This window comes from Neopsephotus bourkii, unplaced genomic scaffold, assembly GCF_033783945.1.
Source record: "Neopsephotus bourkii isolate Nb327-2 ecotype Australia unplaced genomic scaffold, CSIRO-AGI_Nbou_v1 NB_1765, whole genome shotgun sequence".
Classification (NCBI taxonomy): Eukaryota; Metazoa; Chordata; class Aves; order Psittaciformes; family Psittacidae; genus Neopsephotus; species Neopsephotus bourkii.
In genome coordinates, this window is record NW_026902239.1 from 4,344,136 (window position 1) to 4,359,376 (window position 15,241).

At 38.2% G+C, this 15,241-nt stretch overlaps 1 protein-coding gene across 2 annotated transcripts in view; it reads left to right on the forward strand.

Moving 5' to 3' along the window:
- MAP3K5 (mitogen-activated protein kinase kinase kinase 5) overlaps nt 1–15,241 on the forward strand; it is a 99,394-nt gene that overhangs the window by 52,619 nt on the left and 31,534 nt on the right. For both annotated transcript variants that reach the window (XM_061378464.1, XM_061378463.1), the window contains 4 exons: nt 3,620–3,779; nt 5,703–5,856; nt 7,731–7,838; nt 12,640–12,689. In XM_061378464.1, the coding sequence (XP_061234448.1) occupies nt 3,620–3,779; nt 5,703–5,856; nt 7,731–7,838; nt 12,640–12,689 (472 nt within the window). The remainder of the gene's footprint in view (nt 1–3,619; nt 3,780–5,702; nt 5,857–7,730; nt 7,839–12,639; nt 12,690–15,241) is intronic.

Here is a 15,241-nt window from a genome sequence, read left to right on the forward strand (position 1 = left end):
TTGTACTGTGAGCTGGCTTGAGTTGTGCTAGATTCTGAGGATAATTTACTATTTTCCCTGTCTTGGGCTGATGTTCATGTTTTAAACAAAAATAAGCAAACCCACAGAACTTGTGTGGGAAAATGTTTTGATGCCTCCCTCTCCCGCATCCCAAGAATCCCTTACATGTGTGTCATTCTTTTGATGTCTCCTTCTGTTTAGATCTGTGCGTACAAGACCATTTGTTCTCAGTAGTTAGATTTGCCTGGCAGTGCTTTCAGTTTGGTGTCCACCCACAGCATTATCTGCAGCACATAGAAATCAGAGGAAGTCTGTCTTCTGGTGGGAGATGAGGAGAGAGGCTAGAGCAAGCTGGTTGAAGTTCAGTCCAGGTTATATGGAAATTAAATTGGTAGGCTGGGAAAGGCTTAGGAAGGATATGGTCCCTAACAGCACTTCAGAGCAGACTGTGTGAGGCTGTAATTAGAAAGTGCGTATCTTATTGCATTTGCAAAAATTTAATAACTCCAGTAAAACTATGATTAAGTCCAGAAGCCAAGAAAATTTTTACTAATCTGCAGTCAGATCAGAGAATTTACATTCTAAAAGTTCCTTCCTCTGCTTGGTCAGCTAATGTTTAATACTAAATGATCATGTGAAACATTAATGGCAATCCTATTTTCTGAATAGTATTGATCTCTTAACTGTATAAAATTGCAGAACCAGAAACACAGTGCTTTGTGTTGACAATACTGATCTCTGCAGGCTGTTTAACTCTGACACACAAAGGATCCTGTAATATGAATTGTTCTGTCAATATTTGAGCAAGGAAATCCGTTTATTTATAAAACCTTTATAGTAATAATTAACTGGTAATATCTACTTACTGTATCTTACTTTCTTCACCAACTGTGGGTATATTCTTGGTATTACAAAATTAATGGCTTTTTGGCATTAATAGTTCCTCTATTATGGCTCATTTATTTTTAAGGGCAAATGTTTGGAATTCAGCTGCATTTTTATTTTTATTTTTTTCTTCTCTCCCCCTGTGAATGCCAAGTTTTTCATGGAAGGAAAGACTGCCTTGACTTTGCCTGGATTTCCTTACACTCTCAAAGAACTTTTCAAGATGGTGAAATCAAAATAAAATAGAGAAGGACCAAACCCACTGGAAAACAAAACAAAACCCCATCACTTCTATAGATTAAAGCTATAGTCTTTTGGACATATTGCTAATTTCTCCATGCTGCATCTGCATTTTTTCCAACTTGCCTTACAGTGATAAGTAAGCTTGTAGATGAGCTTTGTAGATGAAGGTCTGCAAACTAGAGTTTTAGCACTGCATATCTCATCTTTCTCAGAAGAATTTGATGAGGGGATGATGTTGTCTTCTCTAAGGTAATAGGACCCCCTTCACAGAACAGCTGTAAAACTTCCAGTTCATCCAGGCTACATAACAGTAATGGTTCCTGAACTTGGTGTCCTTTGATATCATCACTGCTACACATCTATCCTTTCTCCCACCATTTATCTCTCTTATTCTGTGAGCTGGAACTCAAGAGCCTAACTATCACCAGCCTTATCCTCCTAACAAACACTTTTCCTTGCCACATCAGTAGTCCCAGTTCCTCCCCATGTGAGTTGTGCTTTTCATGAAAACCACACGCTGTGTACTTTGCTTTGACTCTGTTCCCACCTCTGGAGCACTGGAGGGTTCTGATGGGTGGGTTTCCTGGAAGTGCAGCGAAGCACAACAGAGAGTGTAAGCTTGTGAGCCAGTGCTGCTGCTCACTGTCACAAATAGCTTGTTATTGTTTGTCAGTGAGTGCCATCTGCAACTGTGTAGTGCCATCACCTAGTACTCAGCGAGGACACTCCATGAAGCTAAATCGCTCCCTTTCCTATTCCTCCCAGCAAAAGTATACCAGTTTGAAATTATTCATGTATCGGTGATACCAATTCCTTATTTACCTTGCAGCGAGGTCACATGCAAAGCCAGTAGAAGTTAGTGGGTGTCTATCTGCTCTTGTATGCTCAAGTGTATACAAATGTTTTATTCTAGCAGAACCCTTCAGCCTTTGGGGATATTGCCGTTACTCTAGGGCCCCGGGGGAGACTTTTTTTTCCATTTACTGTGTTGTGTGGATAGTGTGTAGGTCTTGGTTTCTAGAACTCAGCTGAAGCTGAACACATTTAACACAAGTTCCCTCTTCCTATCCTACACCAAGTATGTGTATACATCCTCAAGCCATGTCTTGACAGCATGAATGTAATATAACACCCTGCCTTAAAGCCTTGCAGAGGTGATAGACAAACATGGTCAGTGCCGCACCTTGTGGAGTTGTTGGATGTGATACACATTGTATCATGTTTCAGGTAGATCTGTGATATTTTGTAAAATCTACTGCATTTTTTCTCTTTGGGAATAACTAAACAAACTTCTTTCTGAAGAAGTGAACAAATAATGGTTTTTATATGATTTAAGTGTTATATTGTTCTGTATGTTACCCAAGCACAACAATTTCTTGCTAGTAAGAGAGCAAGCAGTGTGAAGTATAGATGTGAAATAGGCTATAGACCACTTGTTTAAAATTTCACATTTTAAAAACATTGTTGTTCATAACATAAAAATGGAAACAATGTAAGAAAACAAGATGAATTTTGCAGACTGAAGTGTAGTTAATGTAATGATAGCCATTTTAATAGATTTGTTGCTGCTTCCAGTATGAAGTTTAGTCTGCTAGCTACTCAAGGAAAAAATAAAGAACAGCTGCATTGAAATCTCTTGTGACTACTCAACTTTAGTATCAAGGACAATGGAAGGTGATGTGGGAGGGAAACTGTCATAATGGAGTAGTGTGGGAAAAGTGAATAAAAGACTATGGTAGTGAAGAGGCTTGTGTTGTAAGCTGCAAATTGTTTTATTTGTGAGGGATAGCGTAGCATATCTCATGTTAGCTATAAATACGTGGCAGCTAATATGAACTAAAAATCATCCTGAAGGCCACAGGGGAATTTGTAGTTCTCAGAAAACGTAACAAGTCAAAATTGAAACCTGAGGCTCTCCATAGTCTTGAGTTGCTGGGGGACTTACGAATATTAATAGATGTCTTTCATTGGGGTAGGACTTGCGGCAATTAAAAGAACATCACTGCTGGAAGAAGCCCAGTGGATCATCTGTTCCTTCTGCATGGGACCTTGTCTATAAAGGTAAGTTTGGGGCTTGGGGCTTTTAAGTCAAAAAAAAACAAAGCAGAAAAAAACATAATAGGTGCCTTATTCAGCATCTGTTAAGTTTTTACAGCTATGTTGTGTAGCCTAAGGCCCCAATTTACCTTTACAGATGAGGTCCATGCAAGAACATAGGTAATCTGACTGTGGCCTTGTCCTGACAGTGATGTCTTAAAGTTCCTTTCTTGAGGAGCCTTTAGGAAGAGGGGGAGGGACAGAAAAAAATCTGCTACCTCTTAGGGAGTTTGGAAGGCATATAACATTAACTGGTAAGTATGATTTGCATCTTACTTTATTGAATGGAAGAGGCTACAATAATTTAAACAACGAATAGATTTCAAATCAGGGAAATGGTCATTTTAAAACTGCATTAATATATTCCTGTGATCTATTATTCTTTTTACTACAGGAGTAAAGATCAGCAGCCTACTCGGTAAAAAGGGGAGCTTGGAGAAACTGCAGAGCTATTGGGAAGTGGGATCTTTCTTAGGGGCCAGTATGTTGGCTAATGACCATGTAAGAGTGATCCAGGCTTCAGAAAAGCTGTTTAAGCTAAAGGCACCAGCATGGTAAGGTCATAAATGAGATCATGTACATTGCTATGTATTAGAACACCGGACTCCTTCGGCTTTCACAGTTGGCATCATATTTACTGACAAGAGGCTGGTTTTTGGTTTTTGTTGTGGTTTTTTTGTTTTTTTTTAAACAAATTTTGCTGTCTGTATATAGTTTCATTGTACTTTTACGTGGACAAGGGACTTTCTTTCCCCTTTTGCCCTTATTCAGAAATAGATTCGCTATGGGTCTTTAATTTGGTGTCTGAAAAGGGCAGATTCAACATTGGCTTCATGTTCTTCTGAGAGCAAGGAGAAAAGGAGTTGCTTTATGGGCGCCATACTTGAGCAGTTACATTGCTGAAGAAAAGTGGTAGTGGCATGTGGGTTTAGTCAGAACTGCCTGAAAGTTTTCGGTAGCACAGACAGCTTGGCTAGAGAGGCATGAATAAACCTTGGAATACAGTGATGGTACTTCCATATATTGGCTGTTTTAGGAACTTGAGCACAAATCAGCTCAGTATGGTGCAGGTTGTATCTCATTATGATTGAGAAGAATGCAGAGTAAAGTCCAGTTAACAGAAAGGCTATAAAACTAAGGTTAAAGGTTATAAATCTAGGTTGTCTAGGGACAACCCTATAGAGTCAACAGTTCTTATGTAAAGGCCAAGAGATGTGTGCTGTGACAGCAGGCTCCCAGCACTTGTTCTGCTTTGGATATAGGCAGCAATTAAGAACTGCTCACCTACTCAGTAAAGGGCTGGGATCCTGTTAGCTGGGGAGAACCAACACTCCTTTCTGACCAAAAAGGTTGACACTCTTTCAATTGAAAGAATGCATATGTCTCAGCCTGTCTATTTTTGCCTTTCTGTAAAGGCTAGTGTTTCCAAATGCTAATCAGATGGGAATATATGTATATATGCTAAAATATGGAAATGCTATAGCATCTATATCTGCATAACATAAGAATTATCAAAATTAAATCCTCTCATTTTCTGGCCAAATATTTTATAAATGCTGTTTACAGTGTGTTTATCTGCAAGGTTTTGAATTTCTACTGTGTGCTGTTTTACTGAGAAGCTGCAGAGTGCTCCCTGGAAGTCTCCTGGTAGAGTTTCCTGGAGTTTATGAGCGCCTGGTTGTCAGGATTTTATGTACCAGTGCTTTTGGGGTATAAGTCTGTGGATTAAACTCTGAATATACAGCACATTCATTTGTACTTCAGGAAGAATTGCTCCTGTGAAAAATTCCTTCACGGTCTCTTGCTTGCTCTTCAGCAGAGCCCGCTTAATGCAAAGGGGAGCAGATATCCCCGTGGCCTAAGAAGGGTGATTGGAAAATGAACAGCTATGAACTATTCCCAAAAGTTTACGTTATACCTTCCTCCCATAAGCCTGGCAACACTTCCATGAATAGTCTAGTTGCAGTAAGGTTGCAGCTGCAATAAATCCTCTTTAAGCATGTCTATCTCATTGCTGTAGCATTCACAAGAACTGCATAAGATTGTTTACAACTTCTTTTAAAATGCACCAAGAGGAAGCAATGTTATGAGGAACCCCATAAATCAGCCCCGGAAAGTAGAACAGCAGAGAGAGGGATGAGCTGGATTTAGGGGAGACATTTAGTGCTGCTGTTGTCCTTCCCTAGCATGGTCCCATCCTTTCATGGTTTAGGATAGGAGACAGTATATGGGATCAGGAATATATGCAGGACGGAGTGTCCCAGAACTCATTTGTATTTCAGATTACTAATATAGCAGCTACATTGCCAGTTCTAAATGAGGAATTGTTATTATTAAAAGCAGTCCTAGAGAACCAAAATCTTATTGGCTGCCTTAGTGTTGCAATGGTGAATGTTTCAGTTGTGATTAAAATTAGAGATGTTATTACCTAAAGACTGTATTAAATTTACCATCTATATATGCTTGGATGATCACAGGTACCTGAAGTCTATTGTAGAAACTATTTTGATATATCAGCATTTTAAGAAACTGACTCCAGAACAGCATATGGCCAAACAGGAACTTGTGGACTTCTGGATGGACTTCCTTGTTGAAGCCACAAAGACAGATGTCTCTGTAGTTCGATTTCCAGTAAGTGGTTGTTTTTTTGGCTTTGTTTTTGGGTTGGGTATTTTGGGGTTTTGTTGTTTTGTGGTGGTTTTTTTTTTTTTTTGATAAAATGTGACATGAAGGAAGTGAGCACAAAACACTGCTCACTTTCAGTTGGCCAGACAATAAACTGCTTGTTCAGAAGAAATGTAGTTGGCCTGTATATTAGATTAGTTTTTAATTGATTGCACATGGCTACAATGGGTTTACACAGTGTGTTCCATGTAAAAGTAATTAGGAAAAAAGTCAAGATAGAACTTGCTATTTGGAGTTTGCTACCAATAAGTATACTTCTAAAGCAAACCTTTGCACTATATTCCAAGTCATACTGTATTAACTATATCATGTTTTGGAGAAAGAATATTTAGCTTCATTCTAGCTCAGCAGGCGTGGCATAAACTACTGCCAGTTAAACCTGTGTGCTCTGTTAGAGGTTGAAAATCGGCCCAAGCAGTCAAAAATGCATTGCTCCAGCTACTAGACAATTTAGTTTAACAAGATCAGTTTGTGAGTATGTATATATGCTTTTCAGATTTATTCCACAAACATTTTGCTGATTGTTTTCATTGGATACCCTGGTGTTGAACAACGTCCTGAAAGTATTCTATAAAAAGATGTTTGTTCCCTGTCATATTTACTATATATGTACGAGAAATAACATCTTGGGTATTCCTTTTAGCTAACCGTTAGCAAATACAATTTTTTATTTTAAATAGCAGTTGGAATTGCCTCCCAAATACTTGAAGTGCACACTGGTTGTTTTGTAAAGTTCTTCTGGCTTCTGTGTGCAGGTGGGATAATAAACCGTAAGGAAGATTTGAGTGCTGAACTGCAACAGCTTTAGGCAGTAAAGTGAAAGCAACATGAGACTCTCTAGGGAGTCTGGTCCACCTTCTCCAAGGAGAATGGGTGTAAAGTTTTGCAGGGAAGCAAAATATATTTTGAAGCTTCCGGGTTTTTTTGCAAAAGACAAGGCCACGTTGTTCTTAGATTTTTAACGATCAAGTGGTGCAATTAGATGCTTAAAATAGGCTCTGATTTGCAAAACTGTCCAAGTCAAATGGTTTGGATTTTTGTTAATATTAAGAGACAAATTGAACCTGATCACTGCAATAGCATAGGCCAAAAGATAAACCCAATGACAGCATAGTTTGATTGTTTGATTGCTGGAAAATCTTGAAGTAGTGCTGGCAGAACATTATTGAAGTGGCAGAGTCACTGCCTTCATTTACTGAGTGGTTATGTTAGACTAAATCTTGCTGCATTGCATCCCATCTCTTTACAATATGGTTCTAGTTTGTTTCACTTATTCCAGGAAATCTTCTATAACCTTTAGCTGTCAGCCTTATGCAGTGGTGTTTGTTGCTTTTGAGAAAATGATTTGATCTGGTAGCTAAAGTTCACAATAATCTAAATCAAAAGCAGTTTAGTCTAGTTCTTGGTTGGTGTGTTTTTCACTTTTACCCAAAAGCACTTCTACCAAAAGATGATGAAAGTATGCCATGAATCCTGTTCACATGGGAGATGATTCTTGAATGGCATTGTAAGAGAATGAATTGTGACAGAAGGATTTCAAAATCTGATAGTTGTCAGAGAAATAATTTAGAAAATTATGACATCTGCTAACAATTGGCACATAATGGCCTTATATAAAAAAACTAAATTTAGCTGCCTTTTAAAAAATCTTAAGTTGCTGTCAGCCATACTAAGCTAACCCAGTATGTAAAATTTTACCTTTCATTCTGTTTCCGCTGTTTTTCCTGCTAGGGTATGACTACAGAAAAACTTTTAACAGATCTTAATAATTTTTAAAGTTCTACATAATTTGTACTAATGCCAATTTTTTTTTATACTAGGTTTTAATATTAGAACCAACAAAAATCTATCAGCCCTCATATCTCTCCATCAACAGTGAAGCTGAAGAGAAGACCGTATCTATCTGGCATGTGCTGCCTGATGACAAGGTATACCATGATGTCTGTAGTTGTAACGTTTTTCACCATTTAAAAATATGCATGATAGATAAGGCGTATAACGTGTAAGCAGTTGCATCTAATGATGGATTCTGCAAAGGAGAAAAGTGTTTTAGTAACACAGGAAGATGCTGTGGATATATGTTGCCATGCATTTTTTACTTTTTTAAAATATGGAATTCTTATTTTTTTTCTTTATTTGTCCTGTTTTTCAATGGATATTTTATCCCTATAATTTTAAAAAATAACTTCCAGCTACTTTCATGTTGTTTTACAGCAGTGTATAATGTCCAAGTCTGTTGCTTCCTAAGTAGTTTACAATACAGTGTCATCATACAAATAATGTAGCAAACTTACTTATGTAAACAGAACTGTCTTCTTTCTGTACTTGCATTATTGCTTGTCAGCTGTGGTAAATACTCTCAATACGCTAGTAATACAGACTGATGTCTTAAAATAGGAGCGGAATGAATCAAAAGCCAGAGAAGTATTTGCAAGAAGGATAAATAGATGCTCAGAAGGTCTAGAAACTGGAAAAGCCGTGAAGTCCGTATGTCAAGGTGTGAGATAGCCAGGCATATTAGGAAAGCAGCTTAGAAAATCTGGAGAAGCAAGGAGAGAGGAAAACCTAGAACAGCTATTGCATTCTGGGATGCTGAGGAAGCATAACGTTGGTAAGAGTGAAGACAGGGAGGACGTCATAGAACCTCAGAGAAGGACGGGAACATAGAAAGATGGGAGAGAGTATATGAAGAGTGAATGGAGACTGAATGAGCTGGAGGCATAACACTGGAGATGGTGCTGTTTGTAAGAACTAGCACTGTTCATTCTTCCATAGCAGCATTTTGTTTGCCTGTGGATAGAACAGTGAAGACCTGTTTTTCAGCTAATTCATCCTTCAACTTTCATACTTGTAGTGTGTTAAAAGAGAAACATTTGTTGCATACCAAATATGTGAGGCCATACTGCTTTGAATTTTTGTTGTGAGTTCATGAGAAAATGTAAATGAACAGTAGCTGAAATAGTGTATTTAGAGCACAAACCAAAATGTTTGCCTGGACCACTGAATTTCTCTTTATTTGTGGTTTGTTCTGACTAATGTTTTTCCAAGTAGGTTCAGCCTCTGGGAGTAACATAAAAATAAATTTATGCAATTTTTGGACAAGAACAAAATTTGCCATGCAGTAAATAATCATTTGTCCATAGTACAGAGTAAACCCTATTGTTGTAAAATATCTGTTCTGAAAATATTTCTGTATTCAGAATGTAGTCTGGTTTTTTGCTGTTGTTGTTTCATGGGTTTGGGGTTTTTTATTAGGCAAAAGAGTGGGCTTAGTGTACTGGCCATATGTGGCATCTTATTGCCTTGACTACTTACATTCTAGTTTGAGTTAACTTTACTTGAGCATGTGCACTCAAATTCCAGAAATGGCATTTCCTGGTGTATTCATGTGTCTTTTACCTTTTACTAGGATATTTTGCTTGATACTTTCAGTAATGGCCTCTTTCTTAGATGTGTCATTTGACTGCCCAGTCATCCTGTGAATGGGAGAAGGATTTGGATATATTAGTCTGTACCTGTTTGGTGTCAGTAGATAGGTATTTTGTCTTTGCAGAGTTTATAACCTTTGCTTTGTAGTATTTTCTGCTATTGTAATTCTGTTATTCCATTTTTAATGCTTCGTTATAGTATGTAATATCTTTCCTCTCGCCCCCCTTTCTGATTTGGGAAGTGTATCTGTATTTATGCAGATTAGAATACTTCCCTAGTGTTAATCAGTAGCATTAGACAAACTCAGTTTTAAATGCATCCCATAGTATTTTTGCTCTGGCCAGAATCCTTACTGTGGTGAGCATATTCAGTATCTCAGGATCTGATTGATACTCAGTGCAGTGCAAGCCATAATATCCATCAAAAGAATGTAATGGGCAATTTGATAGTTACCCCCTTCAGCTGTATAATTTTAGCCCTTTGTTGCAAGTTTGTCAAATTCCTTAGAATCCATCAGAAATCTTACAGGGAGAAAAGGGACTAGAGAAAGCTGGAGACACCAACTTCCTTTTCAATTGAATTCAGCCAGTGCAATAGTTGTCTTTGGTAAGAGATTTTGTGAAAGGAATTGATGTATTTGTGAGCCCACTGCAAAGAGGAAAGCTCTTTTGTTGAGCCTTACTAAGCTGAAAACAGACATTTCAGAGACTGATTAACAAGCAAAGACCACCCATCCCTACTGCAAGTGCAGGTTTGGAAGCTTCTTCAGCTATCCAGTTTCAGTCTACCTGCCATAGGTCTGTCAGAGCTTAACCAGCTCATACTTCAGGTTTTAGTTCTGTTTATTTTCCAAAATTCAGTTAGTGCTCTAAGAATAAGAATTGTGTTCCAAAATGTATGAACTTCCTTTCATGCACAAAAAAGCTGAATTTCTGTCTTGAATCCAATCTGGAACTCAGTGGAGCCTGCAGCTGGCAATTTTTGTACTAACATGGCCTCTTCCTTTTCAGTAGCTTTTTTAGCAGCACATTTCAGCATTTATGAATCTAGTAATACAAAGTTTAATATAAACAAATGCTTATAAATTTCAGATAGCATTATATTTGTATAATCCATATGAGCTTTGCCTTGCAGTTCCCTAGTTTTAGCAGCCCTTTCCACATGGGGTTAGAAGAATGCAGCAGTACTGTTTGCAAGTTTGAAATAGAACAGCCTGTCTCTGTTTCACATCGGCTTCTCAATCCATTTTGAGTTTTGTTTTGGTTGGTTGGTGTTTTTTTTGCCTAACCAAAGAACAGATGCTGAATTTGGATAGCATGCCTGATATATTTACTCCAAAGTATTCAAAACTTGGCAAGATCATGAGGGACATAACTTTTATATTATTTCATTGCTTGAGAACTTTGTGTGGTAAATAAAAGGTTTATGAATCTGTGAGAGATTAGTTGCACGTAGGTGACAGGTAAAACCCACAATACTTACGCTGCTTGTTCTGCTTCTTGAGCATTTCTGCCTATCAGGATGTATATTTTAACTTATTTAGATTTTAGATTATTCCCAACAGTGGGAATTGGATGAGTACCAGTAACAGAGCTCTGAAGAGAGTTTCCAAGCATGGAAAATTAGAAAGTGGCAGAACTTGTGCATGGACAAGGGAGTAAAAGGCAGTGCATGTACACCTTCCTTATTAGCACAGGGATTGAGTTGGTGATCTTTCTTTGTGCAAGACAGGCAACTCGAATAGTAGTTTCACAAACACTCCATACTAGCATCAGTTAGTACCTCCAATTCAAGATGCAATCCCACCTTTTGCTAATATTGGGCTGTTCTCCTGTCCCAGTACCCCACTGGAGGAAGTCATGATATAACATTGAAGAGATACTGGAGTTACCACTTTGTACTTTACAGTTATGATAGTGTGAAGCTTTGCTTAAAGAAACATGTTTGCTTGTATATTTGGTACATTGTGTTAGGCATTTTATATTATCATCACAAACTTCACTGTGATATGAGCAGGAAGGAAAGAATTACAGAGGAGGAGGAGGATAAAATTGATGTAGGAAGTCTTACAGAAAGCTGTTATAACTGAGAGAATAATCTCCACTATAATTTCCTGTACATTGTGCAGGATTGTGCAGCTATTTTGACAGTGTATCAGTTCTGACTTCTCTATATTTCACTATTCATGAAATGTTTTATAAGGTGCACATTTTCACATCTTCCTTTGGAATACATTTGATGATGTTTGTGTTTGACACTATGCCCTTGCTATAGATTGCCTCTCAGCAAGAAATGTCCCAATGCATTTTCATTGCTCAGGTCTCTAAAATACCAAATGAAAATCAGCTTTAGAAAGCAGAAGTCCTTAAAATACATTGCCCATTGTGGTGGGATCCCAAGGCTGCCAGGACTTTGACAGGGTGTAGTTCTACCTTTTCCTGAAAGGAGAATGTTTGCACTAAAAGATACAAAAGGCTTCTGTTTCTTACAGTAAAGTCTTATTAGACCATAAACATACAGCAGTATGACTGTCTACAAAGAGAACTCAGTTCTGCTGAATGTGACAGATGTAAATTTAAAAGATCTGGAAATAAGTGAGGCCTAGCCTTTCTTTGTGTTTTCATAGGGTGGCTTCTTTCTTCAGCCTTGTTTGTTACTCCAGCTGCAGTTAGGGGTTTTGTGCAACTTTACTGCTGTCTTCTAGACTCCTAGGGAAATAGACCCCTTTCTTCAGACACTTGGCCTTCAGATTTGCTCCTTCCGTGAGCAATTTCTTCTGCTTTTCAAGAACTTCCCACTTTACTTTCTAACATCAGACTTCCTTCTTGTAGCTATCTTTGCCTGGTCTTCCCACATCCTAGGGCATTGAGCATGTAGAGCAGGAACTTGTTATTCTCAGAGGTGGATTTCTCCCCTTGACACACACACACTTTCCAGAGGGTCACATGTGACCCCAGGTTCAGCACCCAGACCAAGCTATACAGGCAGCCCTTCTGATCAGCTTTCTAAAACAGTGTATTGTTTTACATGCTTTCTAAAATGGTATATTGTGTTTGCAGAGAAAGCAGTGAAGAAACAAACAACTGAAGACTTCTGTCTAGAACTTCTGTTGCTTTTGTTTTGGGTGGGGAAAAAAGAATAATTCCCTGGAAAAAAACAGCTGTTAAAAAATAATAAGCGGTTGTAATGCAAGATTTTCTTTTTCTGTCTCTGGAGTTTCAGTCTAGAAGGTACGGCTGCTAATGCTTCGTTCATAAAGAGGGATGTTTCATTCATTTATTTTTTTTCTGCATGTTACAGAAAGGTATCCATGAGTGGAACTTCAGTGCTGCTTCTATCAGGGGAGTAAGGTAAGTTGTTTCCCTTTCAGATTTTGAAATGAAACGAGTGATTGAATGAGTATTGTATTAAGCTGCTACTGTGGACCTTGGTGAAGGTAACAGATGCAGAACTGTAGCAGAATATTGCAGGTACTTTCACAGGTGCCCTTCACTAAGTGAAGCCCCAGGAGTCTTATTTCAGATTCAGAAACCACCACTTGCAGAGTTCATCATGTAAAACCTAGCAAACATAGCCCCTTGAATTAAAGAACTATATTCCCTAAAAGTTGGTCATTTCTTTATGCTAACTAAGAGCAGGAGGACATGAGGAACTGTCAAGATCAGGGTGTTTTAGCAATATTCTAACTGCTTACCTGTTGTTGAGGTTTGGTGTGAAAATGCACATTTGGGGTTTTTTGTTTGTTTCTGTGTCTGTTTATGAGTATGGCAGCAAAACTTTTTCAGAGAAGGCCCATAAGGAGAGGAGTCTGTCAATGCACAGTAGTAGCGTGAATCCCAAGGGTCCATGTAGAGTAGGTTAACATTGTTTAGTAAGTCATGGGATCAAGAATGATATGTGCAAGACTGGCTTAACTGGATTCGAATAGCACAATGTTCAAGGCCACCTTCCTTTTTATCAGCAGAGTTCTCTCTTTGAGACAGGACTTGTGAGGTAGCGACAAAGGAAGAAATTTTGCCATCTCTTTGCTAGATTTCAGCAAAATGTTTTCTGTCTGCTGGGGAGACTTCTTCTAGGGAAATTCTTAACTGGACTGTGTGCCATATTGTCAATAGAGATCAGCCAAATCCGAGCTAATGGGTCTGCTCTGCTAGCCCACATTGAACCCTGTTTGTCAGGGTCCAGCTGTGCAATCTGATAGTAAGAAAGTAGTGTTCCAGCACTGCTGTGACCTTTTCTGGATCAATTCTTCATTGTAGTCTCTCTCTTTTTTTCCCTAAGATTTATCTAAACTTTGTCATCCTGCAACTTTCCACTTTGGATTTTGGTTTTAGTGTAATTAAAAAAAGAAAGAAGTCCAGAAATCTTACATTTTTTGAATAGTTATTGCTCTGTTCTAATAATAACTGTTCCATGCACACAAGGCTGTTGCTATGTCTGCAGGACGTTTTTGCACAGATGGATGATTCTTTTTCTCTCCAAAAAGTAACTTAAAAAAATAAACTATCAATAGGCACAGAAATTCAGTCCTGTGGGATTCAGCTTATTTTAGGCATAAATTGCAATGATACTTCAGTCTGGTTTGGGGTTTGGTTACAGTATGTTTTTGTGTGCTTCTAAAAAAAGACAAAAAATCCCCAACTATTTATTGTCCTTTTGGGTTGTTTTTTTTTTTGCTTCCCTGACCCCTTATTAAACCGTATGTGGTCAGTACCATTTCTGGTGTACACTACTGCATTTGTTATTTAAACTGTCAGTTTAAACTTTGTCAATTGAATTTCAAGTCTGTTCATCAGGACAGATGTCAAAAACAACTTGAAAGACTTGACAGTGAGCCAGGAGTCACTGTGAATTCTTAGAAAACTCTCTGGCTGTTTCCATGAGGAGCTGCAGGGGGAAATCTTTATCTTATGCAAGTATAAAACCGAGTAAGACTTTTCCTTATTTTCCTTCTTCTTCCAAATATTTGCAAGTTTCTGAACACTTAATTTTTCAGTTTTTCACAGTTTTGCCTACTTTCATGAAGACAAGTATTCTTTGGAGTGGGACAGCCTTCAGAACCAAGCCTGCTTCTAGTATTTTCATACCAAGACTACCTTTGGGTCCTTTGAAGCTCCTAGATTTAAAGTGGTCTAGGAAGGGGGAGTTCTCAACTTTAGGAGGATTCTCAACCTTTCTAGACTAGTAAGAGCCAGATCTAAAAGTGCAGCCTTAATGTTCAAGGCGGGTCTTTGTACATCTTGAAGGTTTTCCAACAAAAGCCTCCATAAATATTTACTATATTACATAAGGAGAGAGCAGATGTGAAGAGACATCTAGCATTGAAATGGCTAATGCTTTTGGTAAATACTTCGAGGAAGTGACTGAGGGATCATTTTTTCTGTGTGCTGTGTAACACAGCACTAGGGCTTCTAGGCTTCACTAAACTAAAACCAGTATGAATATATAAAGATGATAATATAATGAGCAAAATAATGAGAACACGTATCAAAGCGTGTGCAAATCAAGAGAAAGCTGGTAATGCAGACTCAGAGAAGCCCGAATATTAAGAACATATGACAATAGAAATATCCTGGCTTGCTGTGGTCTAGTTTCTAGTAATGCAGGCAGTCATACAATTTAGTCTTGTTCACAAGCACAAGTTCCCTCTTAACACCAAGCAGGTTTATTGTACCAGCATTTAAGTTTCCCAGGTTGCTGGTGCAATCAGTGCCTTATTTCAGGAGTAATATTGTTGAGCTCTCAAGAATTGCAAAGGGACTTGGAAAGCATGTAGTGCACTCTGAGCTGCACAGTGCTAAATCACACCCCCTGTGCAGGGAGTCATAGCAATTGGGTTTAGCTTAATAAACTCATTGATTAGTGATTTGTGCACTGATGTAAGTAACTCTGTTTTTGTCAT